Source organism: Ixodes scapularis, unplaced genomic scaffold (assembly GCF_016920785.2).
Source record: "Ixodes scapularis isolate PalLabHiFi unplaced genomic scaffold, ASM1692078v2 PGA_scaffold9__187_contigs__length_104089568, whole genome shotgun sequence".
Lineage (NCBI taxonomy): Eukaryota > Metazoa > Arthropoda > Arachnida > Ixodida > Ixodidae > Ixodes > Ixodes scapularis.
The window spans coordinates 82,331,676-82,357,748 of NW_024609884.1; the positions used below are offsets into that span (position 1 = coordinate 82,331,676).

Genomic DNA, 26,073 nt, shown 5'->3' on the forward strand with positions numbered 1-26,073 from the left:
CTGCTCCTTAGCGGGCGGCCAGCGGGTTGCCGATCGCTAAAGCAACATTGGGCCGTGACGTCAGTATCGTCCTCCTTTTTTCCTCCGGTCCGGGCGTTGCGCGGAGTGCGTTTCTTTGAGCCGCTACCACCGCTACTTCGGCTTGTGATTGGCGTGTTTAGCCGTTGCTTTTGTCTGTAGCCCGTGTAGCTTCGGCACAGTCTTTTGTTTATTTGCTTGTGTGGACTCCAAGACTCGCTTTAGCGAGCAACTCGGTGCGCCCAAGACTGCCCAGCTGTTCCTCGAAAGATGCCGAGTACAACTTGTAGCGCTGTGGGCTGCTCAAAAAACCCGCTGCGCAACACGGAGGTGCTTTTTCACAAGTTTCCAACAGACAAGAAATCGGAGAAGGTGTGGGTGAACGCTGTTCGACGAGTGAACTTTGGATTTCGGCTTTTACGCGCCCGACGAAAAAAGAAAAAAAAAACAGACGTGTACAGCCCAGCACACCTGTGTTCGAGCGCAAAGGCTCGCGCCGGAGAGCCTCAAAGCTGCATGTCTGGGACTGACCTCCAGCGCGAAAGCGAGAGGGCCCCCACTACTGTACGTCACTGGCAGCGCGGCGTAGATCAATGCCTCTCCATCCACGGAGCCCCGATGCAATTTAGGCCTAGCGACGAGTACGGAAGACCGCACACACGGCGGCAGACGCCAAGTACGGCACCGAACGACTTCACTCGTTTTCCAGTCGCTATAGCGACTGGAAAACGAGTGAAGTCGTTCGGTGCCGTACTTGGCGTCTGCCGCCGTGTGTGCGGTCTTCCGTACTCGTCGCTAGGCCTAAATTGCATCGGGGCTCCGTGGATGGAGAGGCATTGATAGCTTTTGGGTATACAAGCGACGAGTACGGCATAGCGCATGCACGGCGGCGGCCGCCGAGTACGGCAGCGTTCGAGTTCACCGGTTTTCCAGTCGCTAGCTTTCGGGTATACGCACTAACTCTTGCTACATACACTGGATAACTACCACGTATACCGGATTAAAATAAAATCAGCTTACCTCCTATCTTTAGACGGCTAGCGCAGCAGAGGTAGGTGCCGCTCGGCTTGCGTACTCGTTGAACGAGAACGACCCTGACGTCACGTTCACATAGCGGCTGATTTCCAGTGTTGCCTAGGCCTCGAGTGGCTAGTTTCGGCTTTGTTGGCCGCGCCCGAAACAAAACTTTGAGGCGTCGATATCTTTAAAACACTTCTGTAGAGGGGGGGGGGGGGGGGGGGGGGGGGCGCTCGAAAGCATGCTTCAAAAGCTCCGGTGCGCGGAACACGGTAAAGGTTTGCAAATTAAAAGTCAGCGAAACAGACGGGACGGAAGAAAGGAGACAAACAGTCGCTGAACTTACAACTGAAGTTTTAATCGTCAAGGCGCAGCCTACCTCCATAATCTCTCTGGTCAGGTCATTGGCACTTCTTTTAATGACAGTACTTTTTTTTTTTTAAATTCCGCATCACACGCACAGTCACGACAATGAATGCTCAAAAGTCCTGATACTACCCTGTTTACACTGTAAACATGTTCTCTTAACCTATCATTCAGGTTCAGGCATCTGCCCGTCTGGCCTACGTATTGTTTACCACAGGATGGCGGAATGGCGTAAACAACTTTTTCTGTATAATCAACAAACCCATTTCGATGCTTGTCTGGACACTCCGGAAACCTCCCGGCAGAATGACTGACAGTTCTGCAAAGCTTAGACAACTTATTCAGGGCAGTGGAGACTGCGTGTATACCCACTTTCCTATTTTCTTTGCGCCATGGGAAACTCTATTCTCTATGTAAATACGGGACCACAAGAACTTTGTTTCTATTTTCTTTATGAGTGTTTTTTTACATTTGCAGCTTCGTTTGCACCTTCTCTAACTTCAGCTGTAAGTTCAGCGATTGTTTATCTCCTTTCTTACGTCCCGTCTATTTCGCTGCACGTTTTAAATAAACATGACTTACCAACGCACACAAGCTTCCATTCTGCTAAAAGTCCCTGATAAGTGCCGCCGCGGGCGTCTGCGTGACAATCGACGAGCACGAAAAAGAAACAATGTGCACCGAACTATAATTGATAAGACAGCATATGCTGTCTTATCAATTCCAGAATTGCAAAATATACTATAAAAAAAAAAAAATTGAGTATTATACTGCCGCGCGTGCAGCTAGACAAGTAGGCAGCGCGCCCGTGGCCGAGTGGTTATCGTGCTTGGCTCCCACGCGGAGGGTCGAGGTTCGATGTTTCGGAGCGGACGCACTTTTTTTTGTTATTTCTGTAAATATCGCGTTCTTGTGTATTCGATAATTCTGTTGCTTATTCGAGGTCAGAATGTTCTACGCTCCGAACCCTCTGCGCCGATTGTTCCAGAAGCCCACGCGTGGCGAGCCGGAAGCAGTCGCGTTCCAGCGCTCGATCCTGCTGTTTCGCCGACATCCACGCCTGCGACGCTAACCAGCTTCTATTTTGTTTTGGGCACAAGTTCGCCCCATTAAACGTTTAGTTTCTCTAGTTATTCGCTGTCTCAACATTTGTCATTCGTGACAATAGTTCGTTTCACCTTAAAAAAACACTGGCACTCCTCAAATTTTTTTTTTTTTTTTGTTAGGCGAGTTATTATGGTGTCAGAAGACCCAATCAATATTTTTCTACAGCGTCACAAAGTAAAAAAAAAAAAAAAAAACGCAACTGCTCGAAACCGAAACCGAAACTGGGCTGGAAAGGAAGAAGAAATATAGAGGAGAGAGAGTTGGCGGAAATCACGTGGCTGTGCAACTTTTTTTCTTCCAATCAACGTATTTGCAGCTTTTTAGAAGCCACAAAAAAAAAATGGGTATCATATTTCCTATCTATTTTTTATATTGTGTGCGTGCCTTCCATGACCCACGACTTTGATTATATTTGGTGGTTGTGTCTAAACCATAGAAAACGGCACGCGACCACGGAGAAGAGAGTGAGCGTGACTCAAACCGGCCAGCACTCGATCGGCGGTTTTCGGACTGAAAGAAAACGAATTTCGACCCGCCAACACTTTCCTGGGTAGTTATGCTCTCGTATGTCATGTACAAAAAAAAAAAAAAAAAAAAAAAACATTTGAAAGCATAAATACCCTGTCAGTGTCCCTTTAAGTGCGAATGCAGCCGACGATATTCGAGCTCATGGAATCAGTCAAAAAGCAACAAAAGCACGAGTCACTGGGCCTTCCCTGTACATGATTGGTTCAGCGATGATGAAACTCGCACCGAAACATGACGAACACCATGTTGGTGCGCTTTTGACGTTATATGACTGGTCCCACCAGTTCGTCGGCTCCGTCCGGACGTAAGGAGAAACATTCTGCATTTTTTCATCCCAGCATTTCTCAGCACTGGAGATGAATCACGTATTGCGAGCAACGCATGCTTTAATTGTATCATGTTCGTACACCCGCAGGCGATATGAGGGTGAACGCCGGACCGTCGACCGGTCCGTGCTATCAGCGCCATGACGCGGCTGCCGTGGCGGTTCGCTTTCTTATGGCGCTCTTCGCCGTTCTCAGCTCTGCTGCTACTCCCCGCAGAAAGCGCGAGGATTGCGGAAGGAGCCTTTCAGACGCTATCAATAAACAATGTGATTTAGTTTTTTTTTTTTTTTTTTTTTTTTTTTTTTTTTTTTGCGTTTGTGATACGCGTTAAACCGGAAAGCTGCGGAACAAATTAAAAAGTAACTTACCCTTTCCGTCTCTTAAAAAATAACAGTTATTATAAAAAAAGAAAACTTTGTCTCACCGTACGATGGACTAAAGGCAGAAGCTACGGACCGCCAGATCCAATCACGAGCCACTTACAAGTTGCGTGGTATTTCGCTTCGATGCACGTATCGGCGCCCGCGTCTCAAATCACTAATGGGGAGGGGCGGACGGTAGTTCGGATTGGATAGAACTGAGTGACTGAACAATTTTACATTGCAAAGAAAGCTATGTCATACAGGCTCTTTGCAGTGTCGAAGGTATAAAAATGATGCAGCGCTTTTGGACTCGGAGGATCATTCGTCCAGCCCTAACCAATGCTAAGCGTGTCATATCTTAGCTTGCAACGAGATTGGGCCTTGCGGCCCTTGGCTTTGGCCTTTAGTCCATCGTAGGATGAGACGAAGTACAGCGTTCCCAGTTATTATATTCGCTTCAGCTTAGGTCCGAGCGCAGCCGATGTTATGAGCCGAAGGGCCAATCAAACAGCGAAAGAGGCACAATGTCATGGCGTGCTTTCTGCAGTTAATAGGACCAGCCGGTATTCGCCGTTTCTCTGTGCGTGCTCCTCTGCCAGCTAGTTCTATAAAGCGCAGAGAGCAAGCCATGACGCTGCACTTTTTCCGCTGTATGATTGGCCCTTCGGCTCATAACATAGGCCGCGCTCGGACCTAAGCTGAAACGGAGTATAGCGTTCACTCATGAATGAAAAAAGCGGTTGAGCCACTAATAAACCATGCCGAAGAACGTCCGCTCTAGTTCACGTGCAATCTGCAAATCATTTGCCGGCAATGACGGGGGAACGGCGACCACAAAAAGCGATGCCGAAATCGAAACCCACTTCCACGCTTTCTGCGGGGAGTAGCATCAGAGCTGAGAGCAGCGCTCAATCTAAGCGCTTAATCTCGGCGAAGCGAGCGATAAGAAAGCGAGCCTCCACGGCAACCGCGTCATGGCGCTGATAGCACGCACCGGTCGACGGTCCGCCGTTCACCTTCATATCGCCTGCGGGTGTACGTAGAGTCGTATGGCATGTATGACCGACTGCTATAGATTTTTACGTCGCTTATCACCCGGGAGAAAAACGCTGAGTCACTAAGCTGTGGACGCGTGCGCAGCGTCTCATATCCAGCATAAAAAAGCAACAACGCATGCTCAGAAGGCGTTCCACAGCCCAATAAACAAAGATGGCAGCGCGCAGAAGGCGATTTTTGCAAAGGTCTATACTGCAAATATATTGATTATCACGCCACCATTTGTTTTTACATCGCGCTTCTCCGTGCACTTCTGTGACTCACGTGTGTATATACCGGAGCGCTCGGCGATATCGCGTCGATCGAACTTCGCCGGTGTGGCAGCAGACGCCTCGACAGTCTCTAGATTGAGCTTGATACGCCTCTCTGAAGAGCTCGCACAGTATATAACGAAGAAAATAAGAAAAAAAAAAAACTTTCTCCACAAAGCACGCTTTCTGGGCACACGAGACAGATCCTACCACTACTAAACACGAACCAGCAGAGTCAGAACATGCAATACATATCCCGTATGGATGTTACGAGTCGATGAGCATGAACGTGTTGCATGATGTACAATAGTCGGTTTCCTCCGCATTTGGCTTTGGCGGAAACGGAAGCGCGTCACACGAGAACGTGAGGGGAGGCGTCGATGATCATACATATAGCGCTGGTACGAGAAAGTGAAGGAACAAGTGATGGGAAAAAGGCAAGAGTGAAAGTGAAGTTCACAGTTTTGAGGTAGGCGCGTTGGTACAGTGCAAAAACTTCAGAAATAATTGAACGTCGAGAAAGGAAAGAGGAAAATTTTACCTGAGTGCACGCGCCACAATTTTTATCAGGGGATGCCAACTCCTCCCACTGTACACCTTCCTAGATATAGCGAACAAGGTGTACGATAACACTATATTGCTTCCCATGCCGCCGAGCGACACAAATTCTTTTATCTTGCTCCACCACGCATCCCGGACGGCGCGGCATGTGTTTGGAGATTTCTGTTTGTCCTTTGTCCCCCTTGTTCCTCTACTCCAGGGATTATTTTCGTCATGCAAAAGGTCAGTTTGCCAGTTTCATAATGCTTGAATCCGACTCATTCGAGAATTGATCAGTCGTCGATCTTTCTTATCAGTACCATATGCTTCTGGGCGGTAGGTTGCGGGCCCTATAGTCTAAATTAGGACGTCTCAATGTACTTGTCTAAAATATTCAATCGAGCAAGTTCACGTGGTATCCTTCTGATGCCCATAAAAATTGTCAAGTTTTTGTACTATGTTGTCCAAGCTGGGTCGATAGGCTCGTGAAACACAAAGCTGCGGCCGAAATTCGCGGACCGTGCTGATTGAACTCTTGCGACGATGGAGTCACGCAGGAAGAAATATCATTCATTCAAACTCTCTCGGTGCTCACATTCCAGCAAGATTGTGGAGCACGAAGTCGTGGCGCGCTTCATCGGAGCGCGCGCGCGAGCAACACCGTGGGGCCAGCCGACTGAACGGCGCTGCACTGATCCTATATCCTTACGCAGCGGTGGTCAATGAATGCTGTCTAGATTGTCCCTAGCGGGCTGTCAATGCTCTGAACTTTCTCGTCGCTAGAATCGTCGTTTGTGGAAGTTATCGGTGACGACAAAGTGACGTTCCTCAACTTTGGGAAGGAGTTATTTGAGGACAAAATCTTTGCTTCCGAATGGAGGGGAAGATTAATCTTTTTGATATTGTGGAGCCGTGCGCGGTGTATACAAACGCGATACACTGAAATACGAACAACGGAACGCTTGGCTTTCTCCACATGCTGCGCAGCCTGGCGACTAGCTAGGGAAGGTTGCCCATGCGCAGTAAGGCCACAGATACTAGGATTTGCGTCTAACTATGATATGCCTTGACGTGGCCTTGGGCTACCGCCCGGTGTGCGAGCCCTTTACTTAGCACGCCGCGGCGCTAGGGGCCCGCGCGCGCCGCCGTTATCTCAGCTCCCGGCTGTGTGGTGCGACTGCAGCGCGCCGCGACGAAGCGCTCACGCGCCGAGCCAAAGAGCTGGCACACCCAGTAAAGGTCGAGGCATACCATAGTAGTATATGGTAGCCACCATAATAATAGGACGCGAATCCTCGTATCTCTGGCCTTAGTGCGCATGCGCAACCTTTCCTTGCCCGTCGCCAAGCTGTGCAGCATATACAGAAAGCCACGCGCTCCGTTGTTCGTAGTTCAATGTCTCGCTATTTGCGTGGCTTTAGAACACGACTTTCCATAGCTCCCTAATCATCATGTACTTGTTTGAATTCCATAGAATGCGCCAACTTAAGATGTCGCGTCCTCTCTGTGCCGCCTGTCGAAGGTGCGCTTGATGTTCGTCGGAGTAGTCTGGTGCGTTAATCAGTGTGACTCCCGGGTATCTATACTTTTCTATCATCATGACGTCTTCCGTCTCCAGTCTCAGTACTTTGCTGTCAGCGCAGTGCCCGGAGAATCGCACCATTGCTGACTTCTGGACATTGAAATTGAGTTCCACCATTGATAGTCGTTGCACGCAAAAGTTTCCTTGCGTCTGCAACGTGTCCATGTCACCCACCATGAGGACGAGATCATCTGCGTACGCAAGACCTGGTGGAGCGCAGTGTGTAACTCATCCGTTTTCAATCCGCCCAAGTGTGAAACCAAGTCCAGACGTCAGTAGTCGCCTCTCCAGTTCTGCTGTGTACAAGTTATACAGAAATGGTGAGAGTGGCAGCCCTCTTTGAAGCCCCTCTTCACGCTGACGCTTTTGGACACCACGCCTTTGAACTCAGCTGTAACGACACCCCCGTCGTAGAGTCCCTGTAGCAAGTCTGTCCATTCTTCAGGCATGTCGAGTCTCCCGAGGCACTGAAGTAAGGACCGGTGAGGCACGCTGTGATAAGCCTTGGCCACGTCCAAGAGGCAACATATAAAAAGCCCGCGTCTTCCCTTTTGGCTATCTCTATCAGCTGTGTTAATACAAACAGGTTATCCTCCAGTCGCCGATCCGTTCGAAAGTCGTTTTGGAGCTCTGTTAGTTTTCCGTTTCCCTCTGCCCAGGCACGCATCCATTCTTCGATCAAATTTGCGAGCACGCTGTAAATGACGCCTGTCACAGTGGGTGGGCGGTAGTCCTGCAGTCGTTTCTTCTAGCCTCCTCGTTTGGCGAAAGTACTACTCTACCCTGCATCCAAACGTTTGGAAAGGGGCTTTCCTAAACGATGTCGGTGAAGATGCTTGCCAGCGCGCCTTCGTTTCTTCGCCCATGCACTTGACTAGTGCTGCAGATATGCCATCTTTGCCTCGTGCTGTATGCCTCTGAACGTGAGGGATCGGTCTATCGAAGGTAATTTTCGTCACCTCCCATTTCAGGTCTCCCGGCTGCCCTGGTGCTCGTGGACGGTCTGGTTCTATCAATTCGTCTGGTATACCCTTTCTGGTGTCTCGGGTGCTTGAAATGCCATTGGCGTGTGCGGATCTCGTGACCCAAATATTATTTCCAGGTGCTCCGACAAGTCCTCTGCCAAGTCGTGTACCACATGTCCCATCCTGCGGCGACCGGCGCTGCAGTGTCGCCCTCGTCGCGGCTTCGCCTCTTGGCGCTTCCAAATTCTACCACCGCGGAACAAACGCGCCGACAGCCGTCAACTTCTTGATGTTATTAATGTCTATGTTCGCTTTCTGCTTCCTCGAAGAATATTGCGTAGCAGCAATAAAAGAAAATACACACACAAAGATTAGCTATTTAGGCTCTCCGCATAGTCAGATAGATATACTCCGTGTCACCTTACGATGTACCGCGATGGATACTACGAGTTGCTCGAGCCAATCAACAAAGCGTAGCTTGTCTCGTAACTTCGTGCTCCCCGCGTCACTCAGCCCAACGGAAGGACACGTGACACCCTCCGAGCTATGAATCGGCCCCGGTGGCCCGTAGCGTCGTATGCGGTTTATCGCAATGTAAAACAAAGTATAAGAGTGTACGCCGAATCGCTGATACCAATTCGTACTCCTATTGACGTGAAATATACTTATTTGTTTAATTTTGTTAGCTGTTTCCATGTCGTCGCTGCCGTTTGTTTAGCCAAAACTAAGCCGCTGAAGCCACCGTCGCGAATATTTAATTGACTTCGCGACACCACCCCCAAGAAGGCGCGGCTCACATTTTATTACGCCGAACCGTTTCCGGTAATCGCCACATGAGATAACGGTTCCGTTCCGGTTCGGGTTCCATATCAAATAATTGATTTTGGTCAGAGGTTTTTTTTTTTTTTTTTCAGTTAAAAATAATGGTTTTGTTCCGGCTTTCCGTTCGGGTTCGATTCGACACACTGGTTAAAAGCTACATGCTAATCGCACATGACTACAACAGCCGCTTGGTCGCGTCTCGCGGCGCCGGGAACGACACCTTGTCCGTCTACAACTATTTAGTTTTGGTTGCTTCACTGAGGGCGCGCCTTTTTTAACCTCGAAGGAGCATAAGCCAATGAGACGATCAAGCCGTCAGCCACCTCCAATACAATGGTGCTGTTTCAAGAGCCACCTACCATGGGCTAGCGATTTGCGCCATCAGCCAGTATGCCCTAGGTGAAAATCGACACAGCTCGTATAAGAACCGAGCCCCATTCCCACTCCATTCCGGGCAAAAGGAATCTAATTCCATTCCCATTCCATTGCCCCCAGCACTGCTACCATTGCATTCCTATTCCATTCCGGGGTCGCGCAAATGCGGGATGATTCGAGAATCATTCCCACTCCGGGGTGGCAACTCCGCAACATGCACTGGTTTGGAGCATGGTGGGACCCCGCTTCCTGAGGCGTCGCGCGTGGCTCCAACTATGATTAGGGAACACGATGCTTTCCGGACGCTTTTCCGCTACCATTGTCTTCCCCGTCTAATTTTTCCAATTGCCCGTTGAAGTCTGCTGAAGTATCTCAACTCCCCGAGGCATACGTCCATTTTCTCCGCATTCAATTAGCTGCACGTTTTCCTCGTGCATGGATCCCCCAACGGCCATGTATCACCACGCACACACGCACAGGCATATTTTCAATCTCTCCGGTTATCCAGAGATGATCTCGGCAGGTTGTTTCCTGCCTTGGCTGCCACGTGGAGTAAGCACGCCACAAAAAGCCGACATCCCCAACTCCCCGTACTTCACCGTCCCGATAGCCCATGCATCATTCGGAGTGTATTGGAGGTTCCTCCAGTCCGCGTAAATGTGTCTCTGCGACTGCAAGAAGAGATATTTCTTCCAGTTCCATATCTCGTAGAGTTCTTCCCATTTCGCATAGCGTCGCGCACTCTGAACGTTGAGGAAGCCCATCGCCATGGGCGTACCAACCGGGGGGGCAAGGGGGGCACTTGCCCCCCCAGTTTTCAGAGCGGGGGGGGCAAGGCATGTGTTTTGCCCCCCCCTGAAACAGCCGCCACTGGGCAGGGCAAACACTGGCCGGCGGCGCCCGAGGACTGGCAGGCGATAGAAACCCGAGGATTGGCAGGCGAAACACTGGCAGGCGATACAAACCCTAGCAACGGCGCTCACGCCGGATTGGCAGGTTTGTGGAGATAGGCGCTGCCGCCGTCAACATATGCAGTGGTTACAATGCGAGTTTCCGAAGCGGTAGCGTAACTTAGTTGTAAGATGTCTACCTCATACGTAGCAGACCACGGTTCTATCTACGCTTTGGACTTCTATTTTTTTTTTTGTTTTTTGTTTTCGTCGAACATTTTGTATTGTGGAGGCATTTGGCGATATTTACATTTTTTTTTTTTTACAATTAGCGCTGAAAGAAAAACGAATGTTGTGGATGCGCTGAACTAAATTGTATGGGACTCTCTTTACGGATGTGGATGGGGGATAGTGGGGCTTGGGTTGCCGGCTGCAAAGCGGCGTGTACGGGGGTATAAGGGGGGAGGGGGTTAACGCTCGTTGAGTGATATACGCGCCGTCCGAATTCGATATTTAAGTTTCCGCACGTTGCCGAACGGCCAATCTGGCGTGAGCGTCGGTGCTAGAGGGCCTATCACCTGCGCCGTAAAAGTTGGTGATGGACCGAATCTGCCGAACTTCAGATGCGGCAAATTTCCGCACATGCCGAAATTTAGAAGGTAAGTTCGACAAAGATTCGATAAAAATTCGGCAAATGTCTGCGCACGCGCACGAACGCGACGGGGCCATGAATCGCAAATGGACGCCGCGCAGTTGCGCGGTTACCATCGCTTTAGTACAACCAGCGGTTACGGCGAGGTCTGGAGTAGGCGGCACGGTAACTGGGCGTTCGTGAGCTTTTGCGAGTGTGGTTGTCTTCAATATTTTCTGCCTCAAGAACACAAATCGACGAGTAATTTACGCGGCTCACTGCGAAAGTGACAGGCGGTGCATTCTAGATAACGTGATTTTCATTTGATCTTTCCATTCATGAAACGAGGTAGTTGAAGCATTGACTGACAACTGGACAATTACGCTCAGTGCCCGCAGCCCACTGCCGTCAAACGGGAGAGTCACGAACCTTGCCAGAATTAGGGCTGGGAAGTCGATCCAGTAACCTATCGATTAATCTACTAATGATTTAATCGTGATTAATTTTTAACCGGTTAATCGGTAAAATTTTGACGAAACTAAAACGGTTGAAAGTCAGCGCTATCACCACGCAGAGAGGACGAGTACATTTGTATGAAGAGCCAACTTTAGGCCAAATTTTAGCCTAAAGTAAGCTGTAGGGGCGAGATTAGTAACCTCAGACAATTGGATTAGCTTACACGTGTCCCGTCTAGTTCAACGCCGTTTGAGTGTCTGTTTAGCGCAGCGGAGGCAATTGTGAACAATCAAGGAAGGTCGCTCTTGCCGGAGAATATCAACGAACCTCTTTTCCTCGTGCAGATAAAGTAATGACCTGTGAGCGTGAGTGTCTTTGAACTGTTCTGATTTACACATGGAGGCCGATTCGAAATCCAGATGGTATATTCCGCCGTTTGTCACAAATTCAACAAAATCAAAAACCAATTTTCTTTTTTTTTTTTATACTTTGTATGAGAATGAACGAGGCCGATTAGTTGATTAATTAATCCATTGAAAGGTCGCGATTAATCGGGTTAAACGTTTTAATCGACGCCCAGCCCTAGCCAGAATGTATGGGATGCAGCTGGCATCCTCGTCATAATGGGATACATGTTTTCCCCCTTCTTTTTTTCTTTTTACGCACTTTCTGTAGTGCGTATATTCTGTACATTTATTTGTCTGTTTGTTTTTTTCACATGTGGTGGCGGGCTGGCAGGCGCTCTGAGTAAGGGTTTTCAGCTATCTGCCTAGCCCCGCACACCACCACATGGGCCCCTCCAGTATGTGCAAATAAAATTATTATTTTTATTATAAAAATCCTATTTTCGGCTTACAAGTAGTTTGTGCCAAAACAGAATGATATTGCGTTTTAGTTCGCATTATTTCGCGATTTTCATGTATCTGCATAAAACTAAACACAGAACTTTCATGCTCGACGTTGGATATCCGATATTCCTAACTCTCCCCATCTTCTTGAACGTCCGTGTGTGTCCTAACACCAGAAACCGGAATTTGAAAGGCTAAAAACGGCACGTTGCGAATATGGAACGCGCACTTTCTTGCCAAGCTGACGTCAAGTGGCTCAGATCGAAAAACATGCATATTTACAATATTGCTATCTCTTCAGGTGAAGGCTCAGCAACCGTTGCAATCGTATTCGCGCACGAAACGGCGACTTCCAGAGAAAGTAAGAACGTAGTGATTGCTTTTATTTTAAAAATGTAAACACACATCCAGGCCTGCACTGATGAAGTCTTAAAATCAAAACTCTCGTAGCGTGATTCATGACTGCGGCGGCTGCTACCCAACCTCGTTGTCACGCCACTTTCTGGAAGCAGACACTAAAATTGCAAAAGTAAACACACAAAAGCGACACCGATACAATTATCTTGCAGAATATCACCTTATTTAGTAATAACTGTGTCAATAGGCACTACTAGTTGCTTTTAAGTTAAGAAGAAAATACAAACAAAAAAACGTAAACCTTTTACCAAATCTTTGTCGAATATTTGCCAAATCTATAGAAAAGTTCGGCAAAAGTTCGGCTCCGCCGAATCGGTGACGAACTTTCGAATCGGCAAAAGTTCGGCCCATCACTAGTAAAATAGTAGAAATTTGCGACCGGAGGGGGGGGGGGGGGGGGGGGGGGGGAGGGGAGGGGGAGCGGGGGTTGTCTTGCCCCCCCACTCAAAAACAAGTTGGTACGCCACTGCCCATCGCCACCTGTGAGGATGGTTACCGCTTGCGTCGTCGACACTGCAGTGTGCGGGCCTTGATTCCCGGTGCTGCCGTTCGACCTCTTGGTTGGAGCCCTGTTTAAGCGTTTCGTCCGAGCGGCCCCATTATCCCGGGTCCGCGCATATGATGACCATGTGGAGGTGTCAGCAGTCGACGTAGCAGATTTGAATACTGGGAATGCTGTCGTCTGCGCTGGTAGTGGCATCGTGTATACCGGCACCGACATAATAGGTGGGGGTATCCTGATCTATTTACCCTCCTAAAAGGGGGGCACTTGTTAGTGGCTCGCGTTGATGATTGTCCGGGGGCTTGAAGTTACCCGTTTGGTGATCCCGGTATAACGTTGCCCCCCGCTCTGACTCGGGACCTGAGCCCAATGGCGGGAAGTTGCTCTGGTATTTCCGAAACAGCTGGAAGTCGTCTGTCTTTGGAACATGGTGGAACCCCGCTTCCTGAGGCATCGCGCGTGGCTCTACGCCTTTTCCGGTAAAGTTGTGCTCAGCTTGTCACTAAGTTTTTTTATTTCTTTTTTTTTTTTTTTGTGTGTGTGCTTTGTTAGACGCGTTTTCTGGACTTTCTTGTTTGGTAAGTTTCTTCTCCACTACATTCCTAAAAAAAAAAACGGAATGCCACAGTTCCTACTCGGTCCGTCACCATTCGTATACTTTTCCCGCGGTAGTGCATGCAGACCGTCCTTTTCCCTTGCACCTTTGCATAGGCCTCGACTAACGTTGATTTAATCGCACCTTCAAGTCCTTGCAGAGTTTCTTCAACTAGGCATTTAACAGCATGGTTGTTGCTAGAATCCCTCTGCCTCTGCCCTTAATCTCCGAGACCAAGCATAGAACCAGTGCGTCCCTGCGATCTGTCCATTTTTGCCTCAGGCGCTCCACAATCAACCGCATCGGGCTGATCGCCTTGCAAGATGTCGTACACTCTCAAATTTAAGATGCACATGCGGGGTACATTTCTCGCCTTCTCTTCGTATATATCAATTAGTGGATGGACACACTCTATTGTGCCATATCTTCTGATGATGACTTCCATGCTACGATAGTCCCCGACCCTATCAATGAGCGATTGTGCAAGGCAAGACACGTTACTGTCACCGACTAAAATGACTTCCCTTTAACCCCTTGTGGATATCGGATCAGTTCAGCATCACGTCTCTTCTGTGTGCGACTTCCACCAGTGGCTGCCAGGTTGGTAGTGTCTCCCCCTGCGCTTGACGTTGCTGCACTTGCTCAGGGTTCTTCATGGCGCCTTGCATCGCCACGCACAAAGCCGTCCGTTCGCTGATTGGGGGTGAGGTTCCTACTGCGGTGCGTTTTGGTGAGCGGGCTTCCACGTTTTGACTTTGTTACTGGACCGCGATGGAGATCTAAGCACGCGTGCCCCATGCCAGTATTTTGTTCTTGCCGGTTGCTCGTCTGTTTCGCGTCATGTTGGCACTGCTCTGCACAGGTCTCGATGGCTGCAAAAGGGTTTACCCCTTTTGCAGCCATCGAGACCAATAGGGCTGTCCGAAGCCTTCTTCTCAAGCCCTTCCACGCGGTGTTCTAGCTCTGGTACTCGGCGCTGAAGCGCGTGAATTGTGTTACTTCCGTCCAATTCACTTGCGTTGATTGTGTACTCTAATTGTTCCATCTTCTCGTGCACACAAGCCTCCAGTTTTTGGGGTTTTTTTTCATTATTTTTCTTGGGACCCGTCCACTTCCTCAATGATGATGCATATCTGCAGATGAAGGCGGTGTCCTCAGCTTGTTTGGAGTTTGCGAAGTCGCTCTCCAAGATGTAGGCCAATTTCCCGCATCGATCACACTCAATAAGGGAATCCTGTTCTCCCACAACTTTTTTGCTGTCCAGTCGTTTTGGGCATCGTGACGACGATCAGGAGACCAGCGGCACTCAGAGAGGGAAAACCAGAAGGACGAAAACAGCCCGTATCCACCTACGTTCTGAGGGAGGAATCTCCCGATGGCTGTCCAAGGTTGTGTGATGCCTATTTCTTTACACGCCCTCATAACCTTATGTTCAGAGCCTGCGCCGGTGTTGCAGGTTCCATCGGTTCCTCACGGGGTACTACAAGGAAATTTCAGCGCTTTGTTATTGGTTTATACGTCTTCCATGGAGCAGTATTACATCGGGCCCCCCAATCTCTAGTTGAAAGACACGAAAATAATTTTTAAAACGAATATCCCCGGGAATTTGGGACATCGACCACTTGCGCCATCTCTTGGCAGATGTGTGCAAACAGCTAAATAACAATAATATCTACGCGATAAAAATCAAATAACGGAATGTTGTCCCAAATATATTAGGATAATTTAGATTTATTAGTCCAACAAATTTTCTTTACCCTCTGAATGTATCGTAGGTTCCGGGAGAAAAAGTTTGATTTCCTCCGTTAACTCCTATAGAAATCTTCATTTCGTTTTTAGTACTATCGAATTTATAAAACAACCATCACGTAGTTCACAAAGTATCCGGAGGTATATATAGTAGGGACTGTACGCTATCAAATTTCGTATGCATCCAAACTATCACTGAATTCCTCCTAGGTTCCCTGAAAGAAAAATAATTAAATCTTCATCTCTTGCCTTGTATATGTACCTTAACCTGTAGCATGACAAATGCTAGAGGAAAGAACACTTTACATTTTCGAAAATACATTTATGAAAACGACGTTCTCGCGAACTTATATTTTATTTATTTTATTTTATTTATTAATACTGCTATCCTATGCTGGAATGTTAGCCGGTGGGTACAGTGCTGCAAGTAAAACAGGCTGGCAAAACACAGACAATGCAGACAAGTTTCAAAACACACACACAAAAACATTTTTTTTTTACACCGAGATGGATTTAATTTCGATGGGAGTTAAATAATGACAACGATGGCTGCGTGGCAATACTGTTAGTAAGGCTATTCCAGTCGTTGATTGTTCGCGGAGAAAATGAATACATAAAGCAGTTATTATATCTACTCAAAGAGTTGTACCCCATAATTCCTAGGGAATGTTTCGAAATGTGCCCTGGTTGTTAAGAGGCGCTGAATGCGGCTACTCTGGAAGATCACGTTCCGAAAAAACAAACTAGCGAGTTTGTTTGTTTGTTTGTATGTTGTTTTTGTTGTTGTTTTGGGGGGAGGCGGGGGGGGGGGGGGGATGGGGAGAGTGTGTTTCCTCCAGGAACATGCAGCGTTCAACCTATATGGCTTAAGATTATTTAAAAATCAACTCAGAGCTTTACTACATGATTCTCCGGGATATTTGCGAGATTCACACTGGTTGTTGAGATAAGAGGCGCTGAAAGTGGCTATTTCGATAGAATCACGTTCCAAAAAAAGCAAACCTACGAGTGTTTGAAGGAGCTGCGTCTCCTCCACGGACCTGCAGGATTTGACGTTTGTGACCTACAACAATTGAAGCACACTGTTAGCAAAAATAACACGCCCAGACGTGTAAACCATTGTCCCATAGCGGACACGTCGAAACGTGTTCGTTTTACACGGAGCCATCTGTGTTATTCGTCTACACACGAGGTGCTGTGTAAACTCAATACGCTAGACCGTGTCTGCCTTCCGCAAAACACGTTACGAGTGTGTTCCTTATGAAACATGGCGGCCAGCAGCCGAGAACAGGCGAGAGGCGAGCCCAGCGAGCCGCGCGCCTCTCAGCCGAATTGAAAGCACACAGGACGCGTTAGTAAAAAATTGGCTTGCTCTTTATGTTTATATAGCCTTGATGGAGATGCGCCTCAACGGGTAATCGGTCTCTTAGCTGTAGATGAGAAATTTGGCCAGTGCGGTAGAACCGCTAACCTGGGGTGTTTAACGTGCATCACGCAGTAGTGATCACACGAACGCGTGCCGGTACGAAACTCATCCAGATCGAAACGGGCGGGGGCGGCGGGGATCGAACCCAGGAGGTTCCCAGCGCAAGCTTTCGCTCCACGCTCCGAGCTGAGACGCGTTAGCCCACTCGGCCACTTCCTCCCCTAGGACGCGTTAGTTCTCGTTCGATGTCTTTTATACACAGTAAAGTCTCCAAGCGGCGGACGTAGCTACGTGCAAAGGTACGTACGTGCGTCGTCGGCGGTCGGTGGCGTCGGTAGCTTCCAAGGAGGGTAGCTTCAACGGAGCCGCTAGACAAAAAAAAAACGAATGCCGAACTCACATGGATAAATAACTTGAGCAAACTATTTAGAATCGGGCGGTAACTTGCGCCACATATCGAGTTTTCTAGCAGCCTATATTAAAAAAAAAAAAAAAAAAGATGAGTCTGTTAACACACTCTGAACGACCACGAGCAGACAGCAACCCTACATACAAAGCAGGCAACACCAGAACTACGTACTACACAGCACCGACGTGTACACAAACACAACAACGACACTACGCCCGACCACTTCTATACTCGATATTCATTTCTCCCCGCGGCGCATATAAGCTTGACATGTGCGGGTGAGCTCTTAGGTCGCTGACCATTACAGATTTATAGAAGACACAAAACACGGCGCAATGGACAGCCGTGTGTTAAACTGTTTGCATTTAAAAAGTATGGAGGCAAAATCTATAATGTTAGTCCGTTGCGACAAAGAACGATATATTAACAATAACTCTTAAACCGGTCATGAAAAAGTTCAAATTTTTTGTTATTTTCTTGCTTGACCAGTGTTATGAGCAGTCCGACTAGCTTGAGTCAGATAGGAAAACAAATTATTGGGATTTTGTCATTACGTATACAATAATGAATGAAAATGATCCTTGCGCAAAGCATTTTTTATATATTTTTGTGAAGGACCTTCGCCGAACACTTCACTTTGCAGTACGGGAGCAGACGCCTTCACTTTTGGGGCGTTTTGATGCAGTTTGTTGTCCTATGTCGTGTCCGTGTCGAGTGAAGCGATGGGGCTTGGGAGTTTGTGACCGGTGTTATTCGTGAACACTGGTGTGGGGCGCTGATGCGTCTTTTTTTTTTTTTTTTTTTATACTGCCACCACCCCGAACTTTGAAGATACACGGGCCCGTAGCACTGCATTATGCTGAATCGCGAGCTCCAATTCTCTGTTGACGTCGCTTTCCTGGTACCACTCGTGAATACTGCAAGCGTTTAAACAGTGCGCACCGTCTCGCCTACATTTCCGGTGACGTACTCGACCTGTTGAAACTTATTGCTTCCTTCATTTTGGAGTACGCAAGGCAGTTATCTCGTTGGTCTGGTTTCGGTTATAAAAGCAAGGCAAAACGCTCGTAGTTCCCGCCCTCAGTACACGTTGGGCATCTTCCACACTTTGACACCGGATAACTGAATGAACGAGGATTTGCATTCACTTCCGAGGTTACTCTCTCCGCTTCCTCACCGTTGAGCAGCAGGATGAGCTGGCGACAAGCCGCGGGTGAAAGGCTTGAGCATCAACAGTCCAAGCGCACTCGGTGCCGATGCGGGCAACGCGGGTTTCTGTCAACCGGAAGGCCAGCACAAACCGTGACCGTTCCAGCTCTTCGTCATGACAGGGTGTTGCAGAGAGCAGGGTAAAATACAACTACACGGATCACCGAAGCAAACGCACTGCTATCGTAAATCTTGGCTTGTGATTGCGCCTTTGTAGTAGATCATCTTATTCGTTTTGCTGGAGAGACGCAAACGACGGGCATAACAAAATCGCTTGCATATTCCGCACACCTCACAAAATCATTTACCCCGTCACATTGCGAAAAGCGCGAAACACGGAGTCCGCACCGTCCTAAGCTTCCAGTTTTTTATCTGCTTTAGAGCAGTTTGTACCTGCTAGTAGATATGCCTACTGAAACTGAAACAGGGCAGTGCCGGAGAGAGACACAGTTGGGAAAGCTTGCTCGTTCTCCAATTTCTGAACTCTTAAGTAATTGTACCATATTAAATGCACCAACTCCTTTTCCCAAAATAAAGAAAAAGCACTACGTTCACTACGTAAAAAATGGTCTCAGTACATGCATCTGTGGGCAGGTAGGAAACCTTGCCCTAATTTATTCACGCCGCATGATGCGCGCAACAAACTCGTTGCAGGACCGAATCATCTACTCGAGCGGTGTGCGTCGCTGTGCAAACGCAGTCCAACACGAGGCATAAAAACGGCAGATTTAGGACAACAATCCGGAGTCCATCATTCAATTAAAACGACGTAATTTTGTTGAAAACGCCCGCTGCTTCTTACTCACGGTATGTGTCGGGATACTTCCACAGTTTGAAACGGAACGAAAAAAAAATTACTTATAAAAACGCTCGCTGCGTCCTCCCGTATCAGCTGGACCGGATCAGCTGACGACGACGGGACTGAACCCGTGAATTCCCACCCCGCAACAACCAATTTTCGCTCCCTGTTAAAAGCGCGGTTCAAACAGACCCGGAATACAAAGCACCGCACCGGACACGACGGACGTTTCAGCTCTTTTTCGCATCGCCGTGTTGCACCAAACAAAACAAGATCGCCGAAGTCAACGCTGCGCTGTCGTGAACCTCTGGCTTGTGGTTGCGCACTATACTTCGTTTCAGCTTCGGTCCGAGCGCGGCCGATGTTGTGAGCCGAAGGGCCAATCGAAGAGCGCAAAAAGCGCAGCGTCATGGCGTGCTCTCTGCGCTGGATAGGACTAGCCGGCAGGGGAGTGCGCCAAGAGAGACGGCGAGTACCGGCTGGTCCTATCAACTGCAGAGAGCACGCCATGACGTTGTGCCTCTTTCGCTGTTTTATTGGCCCTTCGGCTCATAACATAGGCAGCGCTCGGACCGAAGCTGAAACGAAGTATAGTGGACCCTGTGGCTCCCTTCGCTTTCAAAGCACACTCGACGATTACGATTGATACTTTCCGTCTTCTCGGAACATCACAGGGGCACTTCTCCGGTCCCGCCTTCGCAACATCTGCTTGCAAACCTACGCGTTTCTAGCGTCCCGACACACCAAAACAATACCGGAGCCATGCTAAACGTGCGTTGTTGCCAGGTGTAAGGTTTTTACCGACCAAACAAAAGTAACGAAAGCAAACCGGCTCTAGCTTCCAGCGTACATCTTCGTTGCGCCGTGGCCAGATTTTCTCTGCCACCTACAGATGCAGCAACTGGTATACATTTTTAACACGGCGGCCACCACGGAGCGCCGTACGATCTGAGGAGGGTGCGTAAGAAGTGGCGGCACCTTCGCTTGCAGTTGAAGGGTTGAAGCCAAGACGAAACCAACTGCAATATCACGTGTTCAGATCGAGGGCACGCTTTTTATATCCATTTTAACTGTTTAGAACGAGCAATTAGGCCCATAACTTTATTTGTGGTATATAAGAAACTATTATCAAGACCCCTAAAATAAATACAAACATGGATGTCATGAGGGAAGCCGCATTGCCATCGACCAGTCAATGGCAGGCATGGCAGGAATGGCAGCGAGCAACGCTACTAGAACCACTCAGTTGGGAAACTGCCATAGAGACTGCTCTGAAAAAGTGGCCCCAACCTGTCCACAAGAACCGAGCTAATGGCGAACATAACGCCGCCATTTCTCCCGCAGCGGCCACTCGAGGAACTGCATATTACTTTAATTTTGGCTTTCATCGGCCATTTTGGTGCCGAAACAGATACAGCGGAAGAGGTTACAGGGTGCCACCCCCTTCTCCCCAGCTGACGCGCCGCGACGTTCTACCGAAGTTAAAATGCACCTAGGTCGGGACGCGCTATCTGAAAGGACCGCTGAGGCATGGTTGTATAAAAACAATATTAATCGTGCCGCAAACCCTTGCAAACTAAAGATTATAAAAACATCACGCGCCCTTCATTTTGTACTAAACTCCAACAAATTTCATACAAAAAGAGTCTTTTCCGCTTGTTTTTACGCAAAAACGTGCTTTATAAAAGGTCAAGGTGACCACAGTACAGACAAATGTTAAAGAATGGCGCTGTTGTCGTATTTAGCTCGGTCTCAGTGGACGCCAGCGGCCCAGGTTTCGACGGCGAGTTTCCCAACTGAGTGTTCTAGTAACGTTGGCAGCGAGCGCGGTAAGCGCGGGGTTCGCCACGTCCCGCGACATGGCGTAATTGCTTTTGGTGCATATCTGTCTCCGAGACAATTTTCTTTCCGGGGCATTTGTCTCGACGGTCCTTTCTAGGTGTGTCCCCAAGCATTCCGGTGCTTCGATAGCCGGCAGTGCTGCGGTCGTCGTCGGGGGTGATGCGTGTTTTCGAGGTCGGCTACACGGTTATGCGTGTATGACCGAACTAAAACACGTTTTTCACAACCTCGCATGATTTTTGAACGAATTATCCGTTACTCAACGTGTAAATGTATGGTAATTTATGTAAATAGCGTGTTTTTCACCCCAAATATTCGCTAAATACACGGGACTTTCTAACAGTGTATGTACCCAAATAGGTGTACTAAATGTTTGCCTGGGAATTTCGCAGGACTCGCTTCAGTTGTTGATATAGGAGGCGCTGAAGCTGGCCACTTCAACAAAATCTTTCTCCGAAGGAGCGAACCGGCGAGATTTTTCAGGAACTACGCTTTCTCTTGGAATTGAAGTCAAACAATGTTTACGGCTTAAAATATTTTAAATACACAGCCAAATATTTGAACTGCTTGATTTCCAGTGAGCTTTGCTATATTCGACATGGGCGTTGAGAGAGACGCTAAAATGGGCTTCTTTACAAATCCTGACAAAAAAGAGCAAATTGCGAGTTTTTTTAATCATGTACTTTCTAAACGGAGGCAGCCTAAAGCCATATGCATTTATATTGTGTTTACTTCAAAGCAAAATTAATAAAGCGGAAATATAAAGACTTAATAATCAAGGTTAGTCACGCGTGTAACGGCGTATTCTTCGTTTTGCAGGGATGCGGAGACAAAGAGGAGACAGAATGGGGAGATGATCGGAATGGCCATATGCTTACATAAGAACCTAAACGAATTAAAATGACTTGAACTTAAGAGTCGACCGTGATATAAAAAAAAGGCTGACCAACGTCTGGATTAAAAGTTATCCAGCGGTTTTTTTCCCCTGGAAATGTCTGCCCTATTTATTTATTTATTTATTTAAATACCCTCAGGGCCAATCGGCATTAAAGAGGGGAGTGGAAGTAACAAAATAACACACAAAAAGAAACAAAAGGGCATAACGTATCATGGCAGCTCAGGACAGTAAATAATGTTTATAGCATTTCTGAACATTTGGGTATCAACAATATAAATTACGGAAGTCGGACGGTGTTCCCATTCCAAAGGAGTTTTGGGGACGAATGATTGTAGAAATACGTTAGTATTCTATTTACAACTTCCAACTTTGAGGTGAACTACAAACAAAGCGCCTTCATGTGCGCTTTCCTTGGGGTGATGAAATTCATTTTCAGGAGCGCGTCAAAGAGCGTCCCCCTGCACGTGCCATTGGCGTCAACTGTGCTGCGGTGGCATTTTGTTTTTGGCGATTTCTTTGTAGTTCCCCTGCGAGCGCGCGCTGTCGGAATCGGGTAGTACAAAAAATGCCATCACCATTGTGCTGGGCGTTAATTTTTTTTTTTTTTTTTTTTTTTTTTTTTTTAGGTTGAAACTGTGTTTGAACGGGGAGAAAACGTCCGACGTTACGTACGCCCCGTCAGAAAAAAGGCAGGAGGGACATGGCATGCAAAGGACAGAACGGCTGACGTGTCGTAGAACTTGTCGGAAAGCCCAAGATTGCCATTGGCACGCATATTCAGCATGATCGGATTCGAAAGCTGCGTCGGCCATTTTGTTACCCACTGTGTGTGGCGCCGCATCCGATTAGCCGCCAAACAATTTAGGCGTCCCGTGAATTAACGTGAGTTACGTGATGCTGTCATTCGCTGAAACCGGGCCGCATTCGGCCATTTTTTTAAGCACGTGTCGTATTGCACTTTATAGAAAATGCCCGTGCGTGTGCTTTCCCGCACAGCACTCGGAGAGCCAATAATCGCAACTTACGGAGGTAGCTCAGCGAATGACGGTGCCGAAACATATGTTTAGACCAAAAAACGCAGTCTGAGTTGTTGCATTAAGCAATGCAAGCGTGACGTTTTGCATTGCTTAATGTCACAACTCAGAGTGCGTATTTGGTCTAAACATAAGTTTCGGCATCGTCATTCGCTGAGCTGCCTCCGTAAGTTGCCGTGATTGGCTCTCCGAGTGTTGTGCGGGAAAATGGACGCACGGGCTTTTTTTAGAGTGTGATTGGCTGGCGCCATGCCGGATTGGGGTAACTTTTTAAAGTATGTGACCTCCTGACGGGCTGGCGCCAGGTTAGATTCGACCACCTCTTTAGATCATGTGGCGTGCTGACTGGCGGGCGTCAAGTGCGTTAGGTCGGATAATGCGACCCTCAAAAAAGTATCTCAAATGCTTGATGGCTAGATAAATAGCTAGGAGCTCTCGCCCAAAGGCGCTGTATTTCTGTTCGTTTGGACGTAAGTTTTTAGACAAAAACTAAAGGGGTTGCCAGTGTTGCTCAAACTGTTGTTGTAGGACCGCTCCGACCCCTTCCTCGGACGCATCAGTCATGATGCGTGTTGGGGCGTTCGGTACTGGGTGGTGGAGCATTGTATCGTTGGATAGATCAGTTTTGATTTTCTCAAATGCATGCGCTCTGTCCTCTGTCCAATTGATCTCTTCTTTCCGATTGTGCTTTGTATACAATATATCGGTAAGCGGTTGAGTTGTTGTGGCGCATTGAGGGAGGAAGAGTCTAAAGAAGTTGATCAGGCCGAGAAATTCTCGCAGCTGTTTGATGGTGGTTGGTCTCGGGAAATTGACAATCGCCTCAACCTTGTCAGGCAGTGGTGTTACTCCGCAACTACTAAGGTGGCGCCCCAAGAACGTCAATTCGGAGACGCCGAATGAGCATTTCACAGGATTAATGACGAGACCATTGTCTGTTAAGCGTGTGAGAAGGAGACGAAAATGCTCGACGTGTTTTTCTTGCGTCTTGCTTGCTACTAGAAGATCGTCTAAGTACGCAAAGCAAAAATCTAATCCCCGTGTGGCTTGGTCAATAAAGCGCTAAAACGTCTGTGCGGCATTTCGAAGCCCAAAAGGCATTCGGACGAACTCATACTCGTACAGGCCGAAAGGTGAGATTATTGCCGTCTTTGAGACGTCATTGAACACCACAAGGATTTGATGATATGCCTTGATCAAAGCAATTTTTGAGAAAATAGTTGTGCCATGAAGATGGGGAAAATCTTAAATGTGAGGTATGGGATATTTATCGGCCATTGTGACGTTATTCAAAGCCCTATAATCCCCGCATGAGCGTCAATCGCCGGGTGTGGTTTTAGGCACCATCTGTAGCGGCGAGGACCAAGAGTTTTTCGACGGCCGTATAATTCCCAGCTCCAGCATATGGTCAAACTCCTGCCTCACAATTTTTAGTCGTTCTGGTTGAGCTAATCGACGAGCGCGAGTGTGGATCGGTGGTCCGATTGTGACAGTGTGATGAGTAACGTCGAGCTTTAGAGGACGCATCACGTTGCACGGTCCAGTGAGATCAGGAAATTTGTCTAGAAGTTTGTTGTAGATGTTGTTCGGAGATGGTGGGAATGTTGGGCGGAGGTAGTGCAGTGACTATTCCTGCAGCAGTGAGACGTGTCGTGGGATCAAAGAGTCGTGAGTTTCGAATGTCCACCCAGAGTCTGAAGAAGGACAGGAAATCCGCCCCCAAGATAGGGTGATTAACATCAGCCACAAGAAAAACCCATCGGGAAATACGGGGAAACCCGAAATCAAGTGTAAGCGACTTTTGACCGTAATGCTGGACCCGTTGACTGCTTGAAGATTTGATGTGTTGTTTTTAGACGCGTTCTGTTGGGGGAACATGGTATACGCTGACTTGTGCTCCCCTGTCAACCAAATATTGTACCTTGGTGTGTTTTTCCACGAGGAAAAAGAGGTGACCTGTTGGCTTGAGCACTTGACCGGTCACCATTAGTAGGTGGTGCTCCGCTCCTACTAGACGACCTTCTAGTGGGAGTGGAGGGGTGGTGCGCTTGGGCTCCAAACTTTTTGTGGTACCAGCAGAGCTGATGTTGCCTCGATGGACTAGGTGAAGGAAGGCGCTTTGCTCGGGGTGGCTCAGGCGCATGTGAGTAACGCTGTCCTATGGCAGCCACCTGGTCCACCAGCATCGCGACGTTTTCTTGTAGGTGCCTGAGTCGGACACGAGGGGGAGGGCCGCGGCGGCGGCCGGTCGCTGGTGGACTGGACAGCTTGCATGTTGTGGGGCGCTACATCAAGGAGCTTGTCAGTTAATTCGGAAAGGTCATCGATGCAAATATTGTCAGAAGTGGTTAAAATCATGCGCACATTGGACGGCAACCGCTGCAGAAAAAGTTGACGTAGGATCGAAGTGTCCATGACTGAGGCCTCGCTTCCCAAAAGTTGTTTCATACGACGAAGGAGTTGGGAAGGTTTTCTGTCACCGAGTTCCTGAATCGTGAGTAGCTGCTGCAGCCGGCGCTGCTCTGAAGCGATTGTTCGACGGATCAACTCATTCTTTAGATGATTGTAGGGATCTTGGGCGGGGGGTTACTATGTCAAATTACTATGTCAAGTACCTCCGAGGCCTCGGTTGAAGACAGTGACGTAACAACTTCTCGGAGTTTCGTCGTCTGAAAAGTGATGTTCCGGCGAGCGAATTCTTGCTCGATCAGAGCAAACCAAAGTTCCGGGTCCGCGGCCAGAACGCCGGAACCCGTCGGGTGACTGAAGCGAGTTGTTGAGTTAACCGACGGGTTAACTCGTCCTGGTGTTGAATTGGTCGCCTTCAGCCATGTCGTACTGTGCGGTCTGCAAGACCTCAGGCGCCCAGAGTTCTGAGACCTCAGGAGTGGAGGTCGGGATACTGCGGCGGGGCGGTCTGACGGTGCTGGAGGCGTAGGAGGTCACGTCCGGGTCACCACATGAGAGATAAGCCTTTACCCCCCATTTTATTTATGTATATACATCTATCAAAGGCTGCCCATCGAGGGTTCACGGGTAATCGATCGAAAAAG

At 48.3% G+C, this 26,073-nt stretch overlaps 2 protein-coding genes across 8 annotated transcripts in view; one reads left to right on the forward strand and one right to left on the reverse strand.

Moving 5' to 3' along the window:
• LOC8039901 (catechol O-methyltransferase domain-containing protein 1) overlaps positions 1 to 26,073 on the reverse strand; it is a 71,469-nt gene that overhangs the window by 31,769 nt on the left and 13,627 nt on the right. The window contains exon 2 of one of the 6 annotated variants that reach the window (XM_040213010.3): positions 16,410 to 16,466. The exons of 1 other annotated variant lie outside the window; for it this stretch is intronic. The gene's annotated coding sequence lies outside the window, so the exon portion shown is untranslated. Of the gene's footprint in view, positions 1 to 1,983; positions 2,091 to 5,044; positions 5,355 to 5,572; positions 5,646 to 16,409; positions 16,467 to 26,073 lie in introns of those variants that run through there. 4 more of the 6 variants (XM_040213012.3, XM_029982022.3, XM_040213011.3 and 1 more) reach the window with 4 other exon arrangements.
• On the forward strand, positions 5,683 to 8,607 carry LOC115321749. Of its 2 annotated transcripts, none has more exons than XM_040213014.1 (3): positions 5,683 to 5,814; positions 8,125 to 8,177; positions 8,256 to 8,607. In XM_040213014.1, exons 1-3 carry the CDS (start codon positions 5,739 to 5,741, stop codon positions 8,406 to 8,408), a joined length of 282 nt encoding a protein of 93 aa, XP_040068948.1. In that variant the 5' UTR covers positions 5,683 to 5,738; the 3' UTR covers positions 8,409 to 8,607. The 2 variants fall into 2 exon arrangements, with proteins under 2 accessions (XP_040068948.1, XP_040068947.1); XM_040213013.1 differs by lacking the exon at positions 5,683 to 5,814 and adding an exon at positions 7,151 to 7,473.

Coding starts and splice junctions, on each gene's coding strand:
- LOC115321749 (XM_040213013.1), top strand. CDS start 7,170: ATGACGTCTTCCGTCTCCAGTCTCAGTACTTTGCTGTCAGCGCAGTGC. Junction 7,474..8,124: donor GTACAAGTTATACAGAAATG/GTGAGAGTGGCA, acceptor CTCCCATTTCAG/GTCTCCCGGCTGCCCTGGTG. Junction 8,178..8,255: donor TGGTTCTATCAATTCGTCTG/GTATACCCTTTC, acceptor TATTATTTCCAG/GTGCTCCGACAAGTCCTCTG.